Source organism: Haliotis rufescens, unplaced genomic scaffold (genome assembly GCF_023055435.1).
Source record: "Haliotis rufescens isolate VD_foot unplaced genomic scaffold, xgHalRufe1.0.p SCAF_126, whole genome shotgun sequence".
Lineage (NCBI taxonomy): Eukaryota > Metazoa > Mollusca > Gastropoda > Lepetellida > Haliotidae > Haliotis > Haliotis rufescens.
The window spans coordinates 129,164-151,614 of NW_025963809.1; the positions used below are offsets into that span (position 1 = coordinate 129,164).

The 22,451-nt window shown below is 44.1% G+C and overlaps 1 protein-coding gene across 1 annotated transcript in view; it reads left to right on the forward strand.

Moving 5' to 3' along the window:
- The window catches only part of LOC124148362 (nodal modulator 1-like), a 46,957-nt gene extending 26,642 nt beyond the window's left edge, over positions 1 to 20,315 (forward strand). The window contains exons 21-31 of the mRNA XM_048393991.1: positions 2,874 to 3,033; positions 3,878 to 4,004; positions 5,558 to 5,674; positions 6,998 to 7,125; positions 9,388 to 9,529; positions 12,581 to 12,667; positions 13,621 to 13,731; positions 15,510 to 15,611; positions 16,509 to 16,628; positions 17,802 to 17,894; positions 19,397 to 20,315. Coding sequence (XP_048249948.1) covers positions 2,874 to 3,033; positions 3,878 to 4,004; positions 5,558 to 5,674; positions 6,998 to 7,125; positions 9,388 to 9,529; positions 12,581 to 12,667; positions 13,621 to 13,731; positions 15,510 to 15,611; positions 16,509 to 16,628; positions 17,802 to 17,894; positions 19,397 to 19,546 — 1,337 coding nt within the window. The 3' untranslated portion in view covers positions 19,547 to 20,315. The remainder of the gene's footprint in view (positions 1 to 2,873; positions 3,034 to 3,877; positions 4,005 to 5,557; positions 5,675 to 6,997; positions 7,126 to 9,387; positions 9,530 to 12,580; positions 12,668 to 13,620; positions 13,732 to 15,509; positions 15,612 to 16,508; positions 16,629 to 17,801; positions 17,895 to 19,396) is intronic.
- Positions 20,316 to 22,451: the final 2,136 nt, after the last annotated feature.

A 22,451-nucleotide genomic window follows, 5' to 3' on the forward strand; every position in this document is an offset into this window, starting at 1 on the left:
GTGCTGCAAGACATCAAACTAAACATAGATCTTAGTGCTGCAACACATCAAACTAAACATAGATCTTAGTGCTGAAATACATCCCACTAAACATAGATCTTAGTCCTGAAACACCTCACGCTTAACATAGATCTTAGTGCTGCAACACATCACACTAAACATAGATCTAAGTGCTGCAACACATCACTATAAACATAGATCTTAGTGCTACAACACATCACACTTAACATAGATCTTAGTGCTGCAACACATCACTCTAAACATAGATCTTAGTGCTGCAACACATCACTCTAAACATAGATCTTAGTGCTGCAACACATCACACTAAACATAGATCTTAGCGCTAAATGATGTTTTTCTCTGCTGTTTCCCCGACTCCTTCCCGGATGAGATCTTAAAGCTGCAACACATCACACTAAACATAGATCTTAGTGCTGCAACACACCACACTAAACATAGATCTTAGTGCTGCAACACACCACACTAAACATAGATCTTAGTGCTGCAACACACCACACTAAACATAGATCTTAGTGCTGCAACACACCACACTAAACATAGATCTTAGTGCTGCAACACATCCCACTAAACATAGATCTTAGAGCTGCAACACACCACACTAAACATAGATCTTAGTGCTGCAACACATCCCACTAAACATAGATCTTAGTGCTGCAACACACCACACTAAACATAGATCTTAGTGCTGCAACACATCCCACTAAACATAGATCTTAGAGCTGCAACACACCACACTAAACATAGATCTTAGTGCTGCAACACACCACACTAAACATAGATCTTAGTGCTGCAACAAATCCCACTAAACATAGATCTTAGTCCTAAAACACATCACACTAAACATAGATCTTAGTCCTGAAACACATCCCACTAAACATAGATCTTAGTGCTGCAACACATCCCACTAAACATAGATCTTAATGCTGCAACACATCCCACTAAACATAGATCTTAGTGCTGCAACACATCACACTAAACATAGATCTTAGCGCTTCAACACATCACACTAAACATAGATCTTAGCACAACACCAGCTCACACTAAACATAGATCTTAATGCTGCAACACATCCCACTAAACATAGATCTTAGAGCTGCAACACACCACACTAAACATAGATCTTAGCACAACACCAGCTCACACTAAACATAGATCTTAATGCTGCAACACATCCCACTAAACATAGATCTTAGAGCTGCAACACACCACACTAAACATAGATCTTAGTGCTGCAACACATCCCACTAAACATAGATCTTAGTGCTGCAACACGCCACACTAAACATAGATCTTAGTGCTGCAACACACCACACTAAACATAGATCTTAGTGCTGCAACACATCCCACTTAACATAGATCTTAGAGCTGCAACACACCACACTAAACATAGATCTTAGTGCTGCAACACACCACACTAAACATAGATCTTAGTGCTGCAACACACCACACTAAACATAGATCTTAGTGCTGCAACACATCACACTAAACATAGATCTTAGTCCTGAAACACATCCCACTAAACATAGATCTTAGTGCTGCAACACATCCCACTAAACATAGATCTTAATGCTGCAACACATCCCACTAAACATAGATCTTAGTGCTGCAACACATCCCACTAAACATAGATCTTAGTGCTGCAACACATCACACTAAACATAGATCTTAGTGCTGAAACACCTCACACTAAACAGATCGTAGCACTGCAACACATCACACTAAACATAGATCTTAGTGCTGAAACACCTCACACTAAACATAGATCTTAGCGCTGCAACACATCCCACTAAACATAGATCTTAGAGCTGCAACACACCACACTAAACATAGATCTTAGCGCTGCAACACATCCCACTAAACATATATCTTATCGCTGCAACACATCACACTAAACATAGATCTTAGCGCTGAAACACCTCACACTAAACATAGATCTTAGCGCTGCAACACATCACACTAAACATAGATCTTAGTGCTGCAACACACCACACTAAACATAGATCTTAGTGCTGCAACACATCCCACTAAACAGATCTTAGAGCTGCAACACACCACACTAAACATAGATCTTAGTGCTGCAACACATCCCACTAAACATAGATCTTAGTGCTGCAACACACCACACTAAACATAGATCTTAGTGCTGCAACACACCACACTAAACATAGATCTTAGAGCTGCAACACATCACACTAAACATAGATCTTAGTCCTGAAACACCTCACACTAAACAGATCGTAGCACTGCAACACATCACACTAAACATAGATCTTAGTGCTGAAACACCTCACACTAAACATAGATCTTAATGCTGCAACACATCCCACTAAACATAGATCTTAGAGCTGCAACACACCACACTAAACATAGATCTTAGCGCTGCAACACATCCCACTAAACATATATCTTATCGCTGCAACACATCACACTAAACATAGATCTTAGCGCTGAAACACCTCACACTAAACATAGATCTTAGCGCTGCAACACATCACACTAAACATAGATCTTAGTGCTGCAACACACCACACTAAACATAGATCTTAGTGCTGCAACACACCACACTAAACATAGATCTTAGTGCTGCAACACACCACACTAAACATAGATCTTAGTGCTGCAACACACCACACTAAACATAGATCTTAGTGCTGCAACACATCCCACTAAACATAGATCTTAGAGCTGCAACACACCACACTAAACATAGATCTTAGTGCTGCAACACATCCCACTAAACATAGATCTTAGTGCTGCAACACACCACACTAAACATAGATCTTAGTGCTGCAACACCTCACACTAAACATAGATCTTAGCACTAAATGATGTATTTCTCTGGTGTTTCCCAGACCTCTGCCCCGGGGAGGTGGCCGTGTTCGAGGGCAAGAGGGGAGTGTTTATCTTGGGGCAGGTGAAGCCTGCACTGGAAGGGGTGAAGATCTCCGTCACCGCCCAGGACGGCTCCATCGACACCATCGTCCTCCACACAGAGGCCTCTGGGAAGTTCAAGTACGTGGGCGCAACTAATGATTTCACAAGGACAGAGGACTTGATGCTGTCAAGTTTTAAATGGAAATTACTTAAATCAATAACTTAATATTAATACCACATACAACAGGAATTATATTCAGCTTGTGTCTACATGTGCATATCATACCACTGTCACTAACGACAGCTGGGCTGGTATTAGAAAGGCTGCTATGTGGCTGTGATATTTGTGACACTACTGCACCTACTATGAGAATGTAACTATAGTAACACTGACCTGTTGTGAGACTGTAACCATGATAACACTGTGTGCTTTCTATGAGACTGTGACCATAGTAACACTGACCTGCTGCAAGACTGTAACCATGGTAACACTGTGTGCCTTCTATGAGATTGTAACCATAGTAACACAGACCTGTTGTGAGACTGTAACCATGGTAACTCTGTGTGCCTTCTATGAGACTGTAACCATACTGACACTGACCTGTTGTGAGACTGTAATCATGGTAACACTGACCTGCTCTGAGACTGTAACCATGGTAACTCTGTACAACTTCTATGAGACTAACCATGGTAATGCTGTTACAGAGTCGGACCCGTGAAGATCCGGGGTACAAAAGGTCTCCAGCAACCCATGCTTGCTGTAAAAGGCGACTATGCTTGTCGTAAGAGGCGACTAATGGGATCGGGTGGTCAGGCTAGCTGACTTGGACGATGCATGTAATCGAACCCAATTGTGTGGACCGATGCTCATGATGTCAGTCACTGGATTGTCTGGTCCTGACTCGATTATTTATAGACTGTCGTCATATAGCTGGTATATTGCCGTGTGCGGCGTAAAACAACAAACAAACAAATGTTACAGAGTGGGCCCCCTACACAGCGACGTGATGTATGACGTGTCTGCGGAGAAGACCGGCTACATGCTCACCAAGGAGAAGGGCCAGCAGGCTGTCTTCAGGGCATTCAAACTCGGGGAGGTGCAGGTCACAGTAAGTCCCTTTGTATTTGGAATGACTGCCTCCGTGGCCTGTCTTCAGGGCATTCAAACTCGGGGAGGGGCAGGTCACAGTAAGTCCCTTTGTATTTGGAAGGACCGCCTCCGTGGCCTAGTGGTAGAGTGTCTGTGTGGAGAGCAGAAAGGTCCAGGTTTCGATCCCCGGCCTGTTATATCTAAAGATGTTTAAAGATGGTACTTGTTGTTACCCTGCCTAGTGCTGGGTAGGGCTGGGACGAGTCCAAATTTACGACCCGGGTACCCCCACCCGTATTACCCGAGCCTACCCGGGTACCCGCTGTAGGTCTCAAGAGATGTCTCAAAATGTCCGATTGGGAACTTTTTTTGCATAGCCCTGGCAAAACGTATTTAGATACATGTATTAAACAATCTGGTCATTCATACACTGAAGTTGACTTAAGTAATATCTATATTCAACCATATGAAAAATCAGAAGGAATGGGTGCATAGTTAGAAAGAAATGCGAACGTTGGTGACTTGTAGTGTAACCATAGAGTTCTAGATCATGTTTGTCATTAAACATTATATCACGCGACTAACCACAGGTCCGGGTAGTCCTGTCGGTACCTGGTTCCTACTCAGTACCCACCCGACCCAGGTACCCGAGTTACCCGTCCTAGCCCTATCAAGGGGCTAAAAGAAGGACTGGTCGGCTCGGAGTCAGTATACGTGTCTAGGTGGGGTATTCATGTTAAACTGTGTCGCGGTATCTAAGTGGTCTAGCAGTATAAAATCAGCATTAGTCCTGACCAGTACAAGCAGCCCTACACAACCACACACATATAAGTACAATTATCTAGAATGCAACGCTAAGCCCCATTTCACCTATGGCAACAAGGCAGGAATAGTTCTCCAGCTGTTGATTGCTTGTCATACTGGGAGACTGTATAGGATAGGACTGCATAGGACTTGCTGTCTCGACAGACTTCATTATTGACTCATGAAGATTTGGGTAAGCATGGGTCTTCAGCAACCCATACTTGCTGTCATAAGAGGCGACTAACGGGATCAGGTGGTCAGGCTCGCTGACTTGATTGATGCATGTCATCTTATCCCAATTGCTTGGGGGGCGGTCGGGTAGCCTAGTGGTTAAAGCGTTCGCTCATCACTCCGAAGACCCGGGTTCGATTCCCGAAATGGGTACAATGTGTGTATTTCTGGTGATAATCAAACAAGCTTTTTCAAAACCTATCTCTGATATGGCAACACATTCCGTTTTTCCTGTCCATTCCAGGGGTAGAATAGGTCTTCAGCAACCTATGCTTGCCGTAAAAGGCGACTATGCTTGTCGTTTAAGGCGACTAACGGGATTGGTTGGTCAGGCTTGCTGACTTGGTTGATGCACGTCATCAATCCCAATTGCGTGGATTGATGCTCATGATATTTATCACTGGATTGTCTGATCCAGACTCGATTATTTACAGACTGCTGTCATATAGCTAGAATATTGCTGAGTGCGGCGTTAAACAACCAGATTACATATTTCACATGTTCAGAATGTCACTAACAACACATTGACGACCCTAGGTTGTGGACGAGGCCAAACGTGCGCTGTCAACGGTGCTGTTGTCTCTCAGTGGCGGCAACCAGTACCGCAGCAACAACGTCACCGGCGACAATGGAACCATCGCCTTCACTGCTCTGGTAAGTACTGTGTAATAGTTACCTTGCCCATACAAGTTTGGACCCGTGAAGATCCGGGGTAGAATAGCTCTTCAGCAACCCATGCTTGCCGTAAAAGGCAACTATGCTTGTCGTAAGAGGCGACTAACGGGATCGGGTGGTCAGGCTCGCTGACTTGGTTGATGCATGTCATCGTATCCCAACTGCGTAGATCGATGCTCATGACGTCAATCACTGGATTGTCTGGTCCAGACTCGATTATTTACAGACTGCCGTCATATAGCTGGAATATTGCTGAGTGCGGCGTTAAACAACAAACAAACAAAACATACAAGTTTGTTTAGGAGAAATGTTTACTGATGGAATGACATTTTTGTTGTGTTTTTGTGCTTGGTCGAATATGTCCTTGTTGGTTGTTCAGAAGTGATGAAGTTGTGTAGTGTTGTTGTGTGGATTGCTGTTCTCTTGTCTCTCCCGTGGTGATTCAGGGTTAGAACTGGTACCCACAACCTATGCTGGCTGTATGGGGAGACTGTGTGATTGGGTGGTTAGACTTGGGGACTTCGTTTATTGAACGTCATTGCAGACTGTAGTCAGGGACATTTCTCAGATCAGTCACTGGATTGTCTGGTCCAGACTCCATCATTTACAGGCAGCCATCATATAGCTGGAATATTGCTGAGTAGGGCATTACCCAACAAACAAACAAACAAACAAACAAACAAACAAACTGGAAGGGTCCTGGCCTAATTTACCGTAAACATCCAGTTTTCAGGCGTTGTCTCCCTATGGGGAACAGGATAGCCATCAGATATCAGCTTTCTATAAGGATTCGGCTCCTTTTCCACCTCCACAAATGCTCCATTGGGAAATTGTATTTTACGAAAAGCAAAGAACACAGATATTCCTTTTGGGTATAGAGGCCATGGTGTATATACCCACAACAATATAATGGCATGACCTTTATTATTTACATTCAGAACTCATCCTTTAAGTTTGTTTTCATGATACAGCTGTCAGTTAATGAGTTGTGAATGCACGGTTAATACCTACCGAGAATTTGTAAACCTTGACACTGATTGGCCGATTAGAAAGTGCACCGGACACGACCTGCTATGGGGGGGTTGCCATGAGTGTGATGAGTGTGTTGCCATGGAGATGAGTGTGTTGCCATGGAGATGAGTGTGTTGCCATGGAGATGAGTGTGTTGCCATGGAGATAACTGTGTTGCCATGGAGATGAGTGCGTTGCCATGGAGATGAGTGTGTTGCTGTGGAGATAAGTGCGTTGCCATGGAGATAAGTGTGTTGCCATGGAGATGAGTGCATTGCGTGTCGCCCACAGAGTCCTGGCCAGTACTTCCTGCGCCCCATGATGAAGGAGTACAAGTTCGAGCCATCCTCCCAGATGATCGACGTTCAGGAGGGAACAACACGCAAGATCACCATCACCGGAGCCAGAGTGGCCTACAGGTCAGTCGCAAGTGTTCTTCATTGATGTGTCTGTGAAATATATGCAACAGTTTTAGACATCAAGTAATTGTTCATGGTGCTGAATTAAGAAGATAAATGGGTCCCTGCATTGAAATCAGAAAATCAAGGGCCACCATGGCTTTTCAACATGTTCAACACTGCTTAGAAGTTAAGTACATCTATCAAATTCAATTATACCCATAACAATAGAATGGTTGAGTTTGGTAACTTTCTGATGTTTGCACATGCCATGTACCCCCATCTTCCCGAGGCAAGAGAGTTAACTGACTATAAAAGTCCAGTTTCCACCCTTGCCGAACTAAGCTGGTATTATGGAGTTACATTTTGGCTGGACTAACGAATCTATGCATAGTCCAATCAGATTCGCGCACCGAAATCGAAATCCGGTTCGTAAACTGTCGTGCAGATTTCGATCGACTGCAGTATTTGCAAAGAATGTTCACCGCCAACTCGTTGTCAACAGATATTATTCAAAATCTTTTCATGTTTTTAATCAAGGTGCTCACGTGATTTGATGCATTTCGCGATGTAAGACCCGTTTTATCACAAAATAGATCGTGATTATCGATCAGAACGTCCTGACTGGGTGCCACCATTTTGTGTGAAGCAAACGCAAGTGATACGAGAGTCGGAATCTGATTGGTCCATAGGAGAGGCTTAGAAGGGACATAACTGGTAATAGCCACAGGTGGCGCTACGATCGAGGCCAGTAATACCAGCCTAGTTCGGCAAGGGAGGAAACTGGACTTTTAAAGTCAGTTAACTCTCTTGCCTCGGGAAGATGTGTGCCCCAGTCAAGGGTGTTAACATGACGTAAGCCGAACTAGGCTGGATTTTCGTGGCTAGATGGTAGCACCACCAGTGGCTATAAGGAGTTATGTCCCTTTTGTGTCCCTCATATTGACCAAACAGAATCAACGTGTGTGCGTGCGTGCTTGTAGTGACCGGACTGATGCCGATTTATAGTGCTAGCCCACTCAGAGCCGACCAGTCCTTGTTTTAGCCCCTTAATGCCAGCGCCGGACAGGGTAACAACAAGTCCCATCTTTTAACGTCTTTTGGTATGACGCAGCCGGACCTTCCGCTCTGCCACTAGACAACGGAGGCGGTCAGGCATCATCTTCCCGAGGCAAGCGAGTTAACTGACTTTGAAAGTCCAGTTTCCACCCTTGCCGAACTAGGCTAGAATTCCTGGGCTCGATCGTAGCGCCACCAGTGGCTATTACGAGTTATGTCCTTTCTATGCCTCTCCTATTGACCAATCAGATTCAACCTCTCATGTCACTTGTATTTGCTTCAAACAAAATGGTAGTGCCAAGTCAAGACGATCTGGTCGATAATCAAGATTTTTATTGTAATAAAATGGGTCTTACCTTGAGAAGTGCATGAAATCATTTGAGCACCTTGATTAAAACATGAAAAGATTTGGAAAATATCGGTCGACACCCAGCTGACGGTACACATGCTTTGCTAATTTTGCAGTTGACCACAATCTGCATGTTGAATATATGTTTACAAACCGGATCTAAAGTTCGTTATGGTATTTTGCTTGGACTATGCATAGACTCATTAGTCGAGCCAAAATATAACTCCAGAATTCCAGCCCAGGTCAACAAGGGTGGAAACTGGACTTTTACAGTCAGTTAACTCACTTGCCTTGGGAAGATGCATATGGGCATTTTAGTTATTCTCAATGCTGATTGGTCAGTTGAAAATTAATGATTCCTTCATTATTGAGAACAATACAATATGACGTGTGCCATTGTTCGTGGCGTCCATATATTACATCACCTGAACACTAGACTGACGTGCGTGAAGATTCTATGTAGGGTTGACAGTTCATGCAGCTGTCAGACCGCCTCCGTGGTCTTGTGGTAGAGCGTCCGCCCGGAGAGCGGAAGGTCCAGGGTTCGATCCCGGGCCGCGTCATGCAAAAAGACGTTAAAAGATTGTACTTGTTGTTACCCTGTCTGGCGCTCGGCATTAAGGGGCTAAAACAAGGACTGGTCGGCTTGGAGTCAGTATACTGTGTCTGACTGGGGTATTCATGTTAAACTGCGGCATGGTATCTCAGTGAGCTAGCACTTTAAATCGGCATCAGTCCGGACTAGTACAAGCAGCCACACACACACACACATACACGTGCATGCACGTCGCTATATAAGTGCAATAATCTTGGACGCGACGTTAAACCCAATTTCACCTCACCTCACCTCATGCAGCTGTCTTCATTTCCTGCAGCTGTTACGGCCGGGTGACGTCCCTGAACGGGGAGCCAGAGCCTGGCATTGTGGTGGAGGCGGTGGGCCAGGACAAGTGTTCCGGGTACCAGGAGGAGAGCAAGACGGAGCAGGACGGAACCTACCGCATCAGGGGACTGGAGGTACGATCTGCAGTCGAGCTGTAACATAGGCTTGTACTCCTGTGAGGGACATGGGGTACGATCTGCCGCCGAGCTGTAACATAGGCTTGTACTCCTGTGAGGGACATGGGGTACGATCTGCCGCCGAGCTGTAACATAGGCTTGTACTCCTGTGAGGGACATGGGGTACGATCTGCTGTCGAGCTGTAACATAGGCTTGTACTACTGCATCAGGGGCCTCGAGGTATGATCTGCCGTCGAGCTGTAACATAGGCTTGTACTACCGCATCAGGGGTCTTGAGGTATGATCTGCCGTCGAGCTGTAACATAGGCTTGTACTCCTGTTAGGGACATGGGGTATGATCTGCCGTCGAGCTGTAACATGGGCTTGTACTCCTGTGAGGGACATGGGGTACGATCTGCTGTCGAGCTGTAACATAGGCTTGTACTCCTGTGAGGGACATGGGGTACGATCTGCCGTCGAGCTGTAACATAGGCTTGTACTCCTGTGAGGGACATGGGGTACGATCTGCTGTCGAGCTGTAACATAGGCTTGTACTCCTGTGAGGGACATGGGGTACGATCTGCTGTCGAGCTGTAACATAGGCTTGTACTCCTGTGAGGGACATGGGGTACGATCTGCTGTCGAGCTGTAACATGGGCTTGTACTCCTGTTAGGGACATGGGGTACGATCTGCCGCCGAGCTGTAACATAGGCTTGTACTCCTGTGAGGGACATGGGGTACGATCTGCTGTCAAGCTGTATCATAGGCGTGTACTCCTGTGAGGGACATGGAGATTAAGGATGCCCTGGTTTATTGTACTTTATTGTACTTATTGTACTTATACAGCTGCATGCATGTGGGTGTGTTGGTGTGGCTGCTTTTACTGGCCTAGACTTATGCCGGTTAGTTTAGTTCAAACATATTTTATTCTCATGAAAAGGATTGGGCACAAGTTATCACAACTTAGAACGCCCTCTCCCGTAGATTTACATGTATGCATATTTACAATTAATAAAATAAATGACAGAAAGGAAAGAAAAGAAATAGAAAAGCATATGTACATTCACATTGCTCACTCAAACCTTTTTGTTTTCGTTAAACCCTATTCGACGTAATAAGCACCCCGCTCTAATAAGAGCCCACGGCGATAATGGCTAACATATTGGCAAGTGAACAATCGCAATTAGCACCCCTTCTGATTGATCAATGTACACAAGACTTATTTATTCGCATATAACACGCACTCGTGTGTTATATGTACCCTTAATTATGGGCAATTAAATTCTGGAAAAATATATCTGTCGTATATAAACATTTCAGGCCGTCAGCATAAACCACGAAATTTATCTTTCAACTCTTTTCTTTTCACCGAAATAATATTCTTATAAGAGCCCCCTATTTCTTATTTTGAGAGCGCTTATTACGTCGAATATGTTATATGTGTGTACATTCATAAAAATGCTTTCCTTCACATGATTAGGTATAACTGCATTGCAAACTAGTCTCAGGTTAATATTTACATCACAAGAATCTTTCACAATTTACACAGTGAGTGCATCAATTCGTTTCTAGCTGATTTAAATAAAAAATATTCAATGAAAAAATGATATGAATTTTCACATGGGCTGCCACATCGGCATTTTGGATCCACATTTACACCTTTTCTAAATAAGTCATATTTTTATTCACTGTCATCAAATTAAATTTTGTATGTATTATGTTAATTTTCCTTTGACCATGACTAAAGCCAGTTTTATAGTGCTAGCCCACTGAGATATTATGCTGCAGTTTAACATGGATACCCCACTCAGAGACTGTCGGATCACAGTATGCTGTCTGAGAGGGGTACCATGTGAAATTGTAGTATGGTTCCTCATTGGTCAGGCACTATAACTGTCAATACTGCAGACTAGTACAAGCAGCCACACACACATGTGCTTGCATGTAGCAATATAAGTGAAATATACACACAATGCCATTCAGAAAGGGATCAAATGTAACAAATATTATATTTGGGATAACACTACCTTAGTAAAGTGCAGATTCTCATACCTTTTTGGGTTGTCCCGTCCGGGATTCGAACCCACACTTGCCAGAGTGAGGCACCAAATTGCCAGCACACAAAGTCAGCGATCTAACCCACTCAGCCACCAAGGCTTCCACAAACTGAAAGTCTGACAACTGGTATTCTAGATCATGTACTTTGAACCAATGAAGTGTTATTCCAAATATTACATTTGTTACATAAGTGAAATAATTTTGAACACAGCGTTAAACTCCATTTTACCAAACGTCATATTGACGTCATATTCCTAAAATATACTTATGGTATGTTACCTGACTGTGGTATCATACTGTACAGCATGGGCCCTCGTTAACTAATCAACAGACAACTGCGTGGATCAGACTCCCATCACTCAATTGATGCTACATAATGCTACCAAGTTCAATATAGGTCGGGGGCACGGATGGCCCAGTTGTCTAAGGCGCCGTGATTCGCTGTGCAGAGTTGCGTCCCTTGGCCACGCCAGAAACCTATGATTGTGGGTTCGAATCCCGGTTCGCCCCGATTATGTTTCTAGGTTTGTCAGCACCATACCCGTGCTCGTGGAGTTCACCGAAGTGGTAAATGTCTGAGACCTGCATCACTTGGGGCTTTCCTCCCACATTAAGGTGACACGCCGTGACATAACTGGAATGCTGTTAAAAGCGGCATTAAACCCAACTCACTCACTCACTCAATATAGGTCAGTCAAGTCTACAGGTGACCATGGTGGCATAGATTGAAACTCAGAATGTTTATCTGCCTCACTTTGGTTGTGCTCTGGGCCGGTGGGGTAGCACAGTGGTGAAAGTGTTCGCTTGTCATGCCAAAGGCCTCGGTTTGATTCCCCATATAGGTACAATGTGTGAAGCCCATTTCTGGTGTCCCTATATTGCTGAAATAATGCTGATTCGATGTTAAATTTAAACTCACTCACTCACTTGTGCTCTGCTACAGTTTTCTAAAGAGGGGTAGTTTAGGGTGAGTCAGTGAAGGTCACAGTCGTGTTGTCATTTCTTGCAGCCCAAGTGTGATTACGTGCTGCGCCTGAAGGGTGGCGAGGTGAACACGCACATAGAGAGGACAGCCCCAAAGTCCAGGGTACTCAAGGTAAGCAGACCACGTGTACATTCTCCTCTTGTTGCTCGTGCTATCAACCACTGGTCTTTCTGTAGGTGAACATGATGACCTCCCTGGACTCATGGTTAATCATGTGATGTATTGTTTATTGGTAAAAATTCACTATAACATCATGGTGTCACTGCAGGTCATAAATGTTAATATTCCTTCTGACTGTAGTAATAAAGATAAAGTGAACTTCATTATAAGTATGACCAGAGGGTTTTATGCATGTATCTAAATACTTTTTGCGAGGTCTACCATAAAACAATTCCCAGTCGGATGTTTTGTACCCAGCTCTTGAGACCTACGGCAGGGTATGGTCGGGTAATAAGAGGACGTACATTTGGACTTGTCGTAAGAGGCATCTATGCGTGTCAGAAGAGGCGACAAACGGGTTCGGGTTGTAGGGCTCGCTGCCTTGGTTTGATGCATGTCATCACATCCCAATTGCTTAGATTGATGTTCATGATGTCAATCACTGGATTGTCTGGTTCAGACATCAATGTCTACAGAACGCCATCATATAGTTGGAATATAGCTGAGTGAGGTGTTAAACAACAAACAAACAAACTGAACAAACAGAGAGACAAATGGTCATATGTATCACAGGTCTGTTCACTCCTGTGTGTCTGATCACTCTTTGTTTCAACGGGGTCTAAGGCGCCGCGATTTGCTGTGCAGAGTTGCGTCCCTAGGGCACGCCAGAAACCTAGGATTGTGGGTTCGAATCCCGGTTCGCCCCAATTATGTATCTAGCTTTGTCAGCACCATACCCGTGCTCGTGGGTTTTACCGAAGTGGTAAACGTCTGAGGCCTGCATCACTTGGGGCTTTCCTCCCACATTAAGCTGACACGCCGTGATATAACTGGAATACTATTAAAAGCGGCTTAAAACCCAACTCACTCACTCACTCACTCACTCTTTGTTTCCACACTTGTAGGTTGACAGTAAAGACTTCCAGGACGTGAACGTGATTGCCTTCCGCCACCTCAACCAACTGGACATCAGTGGCAACATCATCGTGCCCCAGGAGCACCTGGCCTCCCTCAAGGTGGGTAGTTGGCCTCTCCTGATTCATGCAGGTCTTCATCACACAATTACTGATCACACATTTTGTTCCCAACTTGAGACTTGCAGTGGGTACCCGGGTAGGGTCAGGTAATAGGGGGTCGGGTACCCGGGAAGTAAATTTGGACTTGTCCCCGCCCTACTTTGTTTGTCTCCCCGATGATGTTCACATTCATCCTGACTCACAGTGGAGGTTCTGATCTAATGAGGCTGAGGGGAAACAAATACTCGTCATAAACTCGCTAATTCAGTTTTGGTGAAAAAACACTAAATTTGAACTTATCAATAATTATAACTTGTGTTTCTACGTAACTGCAGACTAATTATGATGGGAAAACGTGTTGTCACCTGAAACAGAATTTCCGCAGAATTTTTGAAGAAAATGTCTACTCATTGGTGTCAAATACTGTAAATCTTGAAATTAACCCGAGCGTGAACACATGTTGAATTAGATGCGAAAAATGCGAGTCTTTGCTCGCATTATTAAACATCGCATTCATATCAACAATAAGACATTTTGGATAGCAGAAATACCAATTCAGACATATGCTGAAAACAAACAACTCTGTATTCGACACCACTGTTTATTGAGCAGCACTTGTGAATCCTGTGAATTGTCACTGCTGGGGTCAAGACAAGAGTTCTACTCATTATGTCATCACTGATCACACCTGCAAGTCCAGACAGACACCACCCACGCAACACGGTGTCTTTGTTCTTTGCGACTGCGTCAAAGGCCGACACGAGCCAGCGCGCATGTATTGTTTTAGCGGTAGTACTCTACTCAGCGCTAATAAGCGGTGCTATTTGGTGTGTGATTGGATTAATGTATGGTTGGATTAAGGTGAGGATTCTCCTGTAAACCTTGATAGGGGATGTTTTCTTAAGATGCTTGAGAGGAGGGGGGTGTTGCATTCATATTGAGTCGCATTTTTGGATAGGGGCCAGTGGTCGCATTCTTTTGGAGACGCATGATATTCCCGATTTACTGTACCCAGTATGCTGGACCCAAAGGAGTAGGAATATACTGAACACCCGAGGAAACCCCCTGAAAGCCAATGTGAAATTATAACATCAATCTCATTGAAATCAGATCTTAGTTCTCGCTGTCGCTAAACAAAGATCTGAGGACATCCCATTACGGGTCACGTCAGAACGACCTTTCGTCTGACCAATCAAAGCGTCGCTTACCAGATCATGAAAGTGACAGTCAGAATGTGTCTTCTAATCATGCAACCTCGAAAATGTTAACACGGGGTATTCGGAACGACAGTTACGGTCCGTACGACTGATTCCATCAAAATTATCGTCTGCCTCTCGCTTCCGTGGGATAAAACATTTGAATGGAGGAGGCGTTGCACAGTATGTGGGAAGCAATACAATCGCAACCATATATTAGACATTCATGAATGTTCGTTTGTTCAGTTTTCAAAATTTTAATCGAGAACCGTGTCAACGTATTTTTCAAGCGTAGTCTGAAATGGAAGTCACCAGGTTGAAACGAGTGCCGTAAAGCTCGAGAAAGCTGCTTTCCAATTGGCTGATGTCGACTTCTTGTTAGTCGTTTCAGTGGTCGGTCAAAGTTCACGAAAGGTCGTTCTGGCGTGACCAGTAATTGGATGTCTTCAGATCCCTTTTTGAGATTGTGATAGCATGTGAGTGAATTCTCGGTGGTGCAACAACAGTGTCTGGGCGGAGCAGGTTCATTGTTACCATGGTTACGGCTGCAGACCGTATGTGTAATTTATCTGTTTGCTGCAGGTGCTGCTGTACCGTGAGGACTCCCCCGACAGCCCCATCCACACCATCAACATGGCCGTCACCACCTTCTTCTACATGCCCTCCCTCCCCATCGATAGCAAGGTAGGTCAACAATACCAGGAACACAGACCCCTGTTTGTGGCTGGGTCAAGTACGACTCCAGCACCCAGGTCAGGTTGTCAGTGATTGGGCTGGTGGGGTCTTTAAGTAATCCGTCAGAATATATCTAGACTAGAACTACTGGATACATTCCGCCATGTTGGTAAGGCCATCCATGTTTTTTATGTGTTTCTCATCTCGAACCTCAACCAGCAAGAGGCGGACGGAAGTTTTAAAAAATGTAAAAAATATGGACAATGTTTTTCACTAGTTGTGTTTTTTCACGTCTGAAAAAAAATTCAGGGCAGGGCGGGAGATGGAAAACACAGAAAAAATATGAACAGTTTAAGGAATTTGTTGAAGCTTCTTCCTAGGTGATGGGTTTTTACTTTTTTAAGCTGCCTTGATTAGGTTGATGTTCATGATGTCAATCACGGGATTGTGTTGTCCAGATTTGATTATTTACAGACTGTTGTCATATAGCTGGAATATTGCTGCGTGCGGCGTTAAACAGCAACCAAACAAACTTCTTGTAAGAGCTGCCTCCAATATGAGGTTTGGTGGGTACTAGGGGGCATGGGTCGCCCAGTCATCTAAGGCGCCGTCATTCGCTGTGTAGAGTTGCGTCCCTTGGGCTCGCCAGAAACCTATGATGTGGGTTCGAATCCCGGTTCACCCCAGTTATGTTTCTAGGTTTGTCAGTACCATACCCGTGCTCGTGGGTTTCACTGAAGTGGTAAACATCTGAGACCTGCTTCACTTCGGGCTTTCCTCCCACATTAAGCTGACACGCTGCGATATAACTGGAATACTGTAAAAAAGCGGCGTTAAACCTAACTCACTCACTCACTCTGGTGGTTACTCTCTGTCTGAATGTGTCATCATATTCTGTTTGTCCAGGTGTACACCATACGGGTGGAGAGCACCCTCCACAAGGGCATGTATGACTACTCACTCCCCGAAGTACTGTTCACCGCCAACACCACCTACCATCACTTCACACTCGTCTTCCAGCCGAAGGTAAGACCACTGTGTAGAGATTCCTCCATGTCCTGGGCCTTTGTTATGTCAGTCTATGTGCGTTATTATCGCTGTGCTTTCCTTTTCATGGTGGAATAATGATTATGAGTATTATAATTAACACATGAGCTAAATTCTGGTTCACTTGGACGACGAAGACGACGGCGATGATGCTGATGATGATGGTGGTGATGATGATGATGTGATGATGATCACTTGGGCAATGATGATGGTGATGCTGCTGCTGCTGCTGCTGCTGCTGATGATGATGATGATGATGGTGGTGATGATGATGATGATGATCACTTGGGCAATGATGATGATCACTTGGGCAATGATGATGATCACTTGGGCAATGATGATGGTGATGCTGCTGCTGGTGCTGCTGCTGATGATGATGGATGATGATGATGAGGATGATGATGATGATGATGATGATGATGATGATGATCACTTTGGCAATGATGCTGCTGCTGCTGCTGATGATGATGATGATCACTTGGGCAATGATGATGATGATGATGATCACTTGGGCAATGATGATGATGATGATGATCACTTGGGCAATGATGATGATCACTTGGGCAATGATGATGGTGATGCTGCTGCTGATGATGATGGATGATGATGATGATGCTGCTGCTGCTGATGATGATGATGATCACTTGGGCAATGATGCTGCTGCTGCTGATGATGATGATGATCACTTGGGCAATGATGATGATGATGATCACTTGGGCAATGATGCTGCTGCTGCTGCTGCTGCTGCTGATGATGATGATCACTTGGGCAATGATGATGATGCTGCTGCTGCTGATGATGATGATCACTTGGGCAATGATGCTGCTGCTGCTGCTGCTGCTGCTGCTGCTGATCACTTGGGCAATGATGATGATGATGATCACTTGGGCAATGATGCTGCTGCTGCTGCTGCTGATGATGATGATGATGATCACTTGGGCAATGATGCTGATGCTGCTGCTGCTGCTGATGATGATCACTTTGGCGATGATGATGATAAACATTCTCACATCAACAATAATAATAATCATCATATGTAGACCTATTCTCATCTCCATGGGGAGAGTCCTGTACATGTGATGATGTACAACATGTGTGGTACTGTATAGAAGCTGCTGCAGTATTACTGATGAGCTTGTCTCTCTGTTTCAGCGCAAATCCCTGGAGCAGGAGTTGAGTAGCGGCTCCTTCCTCCTCCTTCCCCTCCTCCTCGGAGCCGTCTACCTCGCCTACAACTACCAGAAGGTGGGCGGCACACTCACGTCACAGGCAGCAACACTCATGTCGCTACAGTCTGCTTTTACTCCTAGAGACAACTCGTGTACACTAACATGGACATGCTGCAATCATACTAGTGAAATCCCTTTGTCAAATGATCATGATCGTTTTAAAGGGAATGTGCTAAAATCCCTTTGTGAAATGGTCATGATCGTTATAACATGGACTTACAAAAAGGCATGACGCTAAAATCCCTTTGTTAAATGGTCATGATCGTTTTAAAGGCGATGTGCTAAAATCCCTTTGTTAAATGGTCATGATCGTAATAACGTGGACTTACAAAAAGGCATGATGCTAAAATCCCCTTTGTTAAATGGTCATGATCGTTTTAAAGGCGATGTGCTAAAATCCCTTTGTGAAATGGTCATGATCGTTTTAAAGGCGATGTGTTAAAATCCCTTTGTGAAATGGTCATGATCGTTTTAAATGCGATGTGCTAAAATCACTTTGTCAAATGGTCATGATCGTTTTAAAGGCGATGAGCTAAAATCACTTTGTTAAATGGTCATGATCGTTTTAAAGGCGATGTGCTAAAATCCCTTTGTCAAATGGTCATGATCGTTTTAATGTGGACTTACCATAAGGCATGACGCTAAGATCCCTTTGTGAAATGATTTCGTTTTGATGTGGACTTACAAAAAAGCGTAGTGCTAAAATCCCTTTGTGAAATGGTCATGATTGTCTTAATGTGGACTTACAAAAAGGTGTGGCACTAAAATGTCTTTGTATAATGGCTTAGGGCGTTAACATGGAATTACAACAGTTGTAGGGACCACTGCCCAAAAGGTGCTGGCAAATTAACTCTGACCAGAGACTCAACTTGAACAGGCAGTATTAAGACAACCTCCATGGTCTAGTGGTAGAGTGTGTACCCAGAGAGTGGAAGGTCTGGGGTTCGATCCCCAGCTGCGTCATACCAAAAGATGTATTTGTTGTTACCCTGCCTGGCGCTCGGCATTAAGGGGCTAAAACAAGGACTGGTCGGCTCGGAGTCAGTATACTGTGTCTGCGTGGGGTATTCATGTTAAACTGCGGCATGGTATCTCAGTGAGCTAGCACTATAAATCAGCATCAGTCCGGACTAGTACAAGCAGCTACATACACACGCACACCTTCATGCAGGTCGCTATGTTAGCACAATAATCTTGGACGCGACGTTAAACCCCATTTCACCTCACCTCCAACTAAGTCTGGGTAGACGGATAGTTTGTTTTACAGTTGTGACTGGGGGCGGTCGGGTAGCCTAGTGGTTAAAGCGTCGCTTTTCACGCCGAAGACCCAGGTTCGATTCCCGTCATGGGTACAACATATGAAGCCCATTTCTGGTGTCCCCGGCCGTGATATTGCTGGAATATTGCTAAAAGCGGCGTAAAACCATACTCACTCATTACAGTTGTGACTGAAGCCAGATCTAAATGTGTTCCGGGGTTGTGTATGGCGTCTCTACAACTCCAGCTTCCTCACTGCAGGTCCTGCCGTTCATGAGTCAGGGCATCGACCAGGTCCAGAGCATGATGAAGCCTCCGCAGTACGACGTGATGACCGCCACGCCCGAACCCATGCAGGACATCAGTGCCGCCGCCGCCGCCAGGAAGAAAGCCAAGCCTCGCAAGACATGATCGTCATGACGATGGGAATCAATCATTTGTTAATCATGTACCGGACTCTCTCATGAAGTTGTATCATTATTGTGTGGAATTCTGCATGTATGAAAGTCATGTGAAAACTGGGTTGTAAGTGTGAATTTTGCCCAAATTAGAATGTGTTCACAAGAAGTATATTCATCCATATTTTAATACAAGTCTCCTTTGATTCTAAATTAAATCTCGGGTTCGCCCCGATTATGTTACTAGGTTTGTAAGCACCATACTTGTTGGATTCGTCAAAATGGTAATCGTCCAAGACTTGCATTATTTCGAGCTTTCCTCACGCATTAAGCTAAAAAACCATCATACGACTGAAATACTGTTAATAGCAGCATTAAACCCATCTCGCTCACTATTTATAACATTTATGTCAGTTTGAGATTGACGTAACTATCCACGGGGAATTAGTATAGCATTATGTTGATGGCAGTCATTGGGATTATTTCCCAACCAGACCTTGTGAGAGCAAGTGTGAGATGTCGAGGAGTTTTATGTGGTGTTCTTTAGGGCTGTAACCATTGACAGGAATGCCCGTGTTACAGGACAGCTTGTGTATAGCTTCCATAATACTTACAGGGCAATTACATACCCCTTCTGTTTCTGTAAAACACTCTATAGTGTACACCAATCTCATTAAAATCAGATCTTAGTTCTCGCTATCGCTAAACAAAGGTCTGAGGACATACCAGTATGGGTCACGTCAGAACCTTTCATCCAACCAATCAGAGCGTCGCTTAACAGATCATGAAAGTGACGGACGGAATGTGTTTTCTTTTCATCCAACCTCGAAACAATTAACAGAGGGTATTCCGAACGACAGTTACATTTTTTTTTTAGTATACCCATACAATCTATAAGCCATTCCAGAATGTTCTTTTTTTAAGTTTTAAATTTTTTAATCGAGAATGCGTCAAAATATGTTTCGAAGCGTAGTCGCCAGTTTGAAACTTGTGTCGTAAAGCTCGAGAAAGCTGCCTTCTGATTGGCTAATGTCGATTCCTTGTCAGTCATTTCATTGGTCAGTTAAAGTTCGCAAAAGGTCGTTCTGACGTGACCCGTTATGGGATGTCCTCAGATCTTTGTTTAGCGGTAGCGAAAACTAAGATCTGATTTTAATGAGATTGTAGTGTACACCTGAAAATGTGGACTGTCATGTTAATTTTCAGTCTCAGAGGGGACGCATATTACAATTACAGATTGGTCTAGAAGTTGGGGGGCTATTGGTGCTGGGGCCTTACTACAACAAATATGGAAGACCTCCTTACATGGTGTGACATTGCATTGTAGAATATTGTTTTCCGATTATGTACATGAGGTCCTTTATGAAGTTTGCAACATACTTCTCATAATGTGAATTCCATTGTTGATGAACCCATGCTTGCCGTAAAAGGCGACTATGCTTGCCGTAAAAGGCGACTATGCTTGTTGTAAAAGGCGACTAAGCTTGCCATGAGAGGCGACTATGCTTGCCGTAAGAGGCGACTATGCTTGCCATAAAAGGCGACTATGTTTGCCGTAAGAGGTGACTATGCTTGCCGTAAAAGGCGACTATGCTTGTCGTAAAAGGCGACTATGTTTGCCGTAAAAGGCGACTATGCTTGTCGTAAGGGGCAACTAAGCAGATCGTGTGGTCAGTCTTGCTGACTTGGTTGATGCATGTCATCGATCCCAATTGCGAGGATCGATGCTCATGATATCAATCACTGGATTGTCTGGTCCAGACTCGATTATTTAGAGACCGGCGTCATATAGCTGGAATATTACTGAGTGTGGCATTAAACAAAAACCCAACTAAAACAACCATTGTTGTTGCACCTTAATTCGATGTGTGTAGTTTTGATGTGGTGTGTCTTGATCTGACTGTTGATCTGAATCAGAGAGCCACATGTTGTGAATTTTGAGAAGTGTCACCAGCATTTACTGGACCAATCCCCGGAGGTCAGTAGGGTATGGTTAACACATGTATGACTTGTTATTTGTGTTAATATTTAACCATTAGCATTTAATTGTTGGAAGATCGATATCTTTCAGATATTTGCACATGGGTATTCTTTGTTTTGTACATTATGATCAATATGGATTTGACAGTGTAGAATAGTCGGAGTGGAGAACCAAGAGAGTTCTGGTAACTCTAGCCTACCCATTGTAGCTCTTTATATCATCCAACACTTGAGATATCGCTTGGCTTCCACAGGAGATATCACTTGGGTGAAATGAAGCGATATCTTCCAGTAGATACCACTACTAATTAAATTACTTCACAATGCTTTGCAGATCATTGTGACATCATTGGTTACCATGACATCACGATGAAATGACATCACTAATCTCTCTGCCACTGAAGCTGTCGCTGTACTATTTAGACTCCAGATGTTGGTTGTTACTGTTTATAGTAAAACTGAAAAAGTTGAATAGTTTTGGATGATAAATAGAATCACACCCTTATATCTTCAAGCTCCCATATATCAAGGTAAGAGGCGATCGGGTGGTCAGGTTCGCTGACTTGGTCGATGCATGTCATCTTTCAGTCTATGCCAAACACTGAGTCCACTTGCCTGAATTTGAAGCAACATTTCAGTACTTTTTAGTGTTGTCATATTGCATTTTGTTAGCTGACTTTACTAGACCGAACAGAATGTTACTAGACTTGGTCTTCGGACCAGTGGCTAAAGTCTCAGACTGGACTTCCTTGTACCTATTTGGGCCATTGATCCTTGGGTCAGCGTGAACAACAAACTCTCTAACCACTTGGTTACCAACTACTCGATTCTGATTACAAATCACAATATTGAGTAGTAGCAGTGTCCGAAATAACTGCCTGTCTGGGTGCCGTGGCTGGTAACTTTTCTGTCGGCTGCCCGACTCTCTGACCGATAAT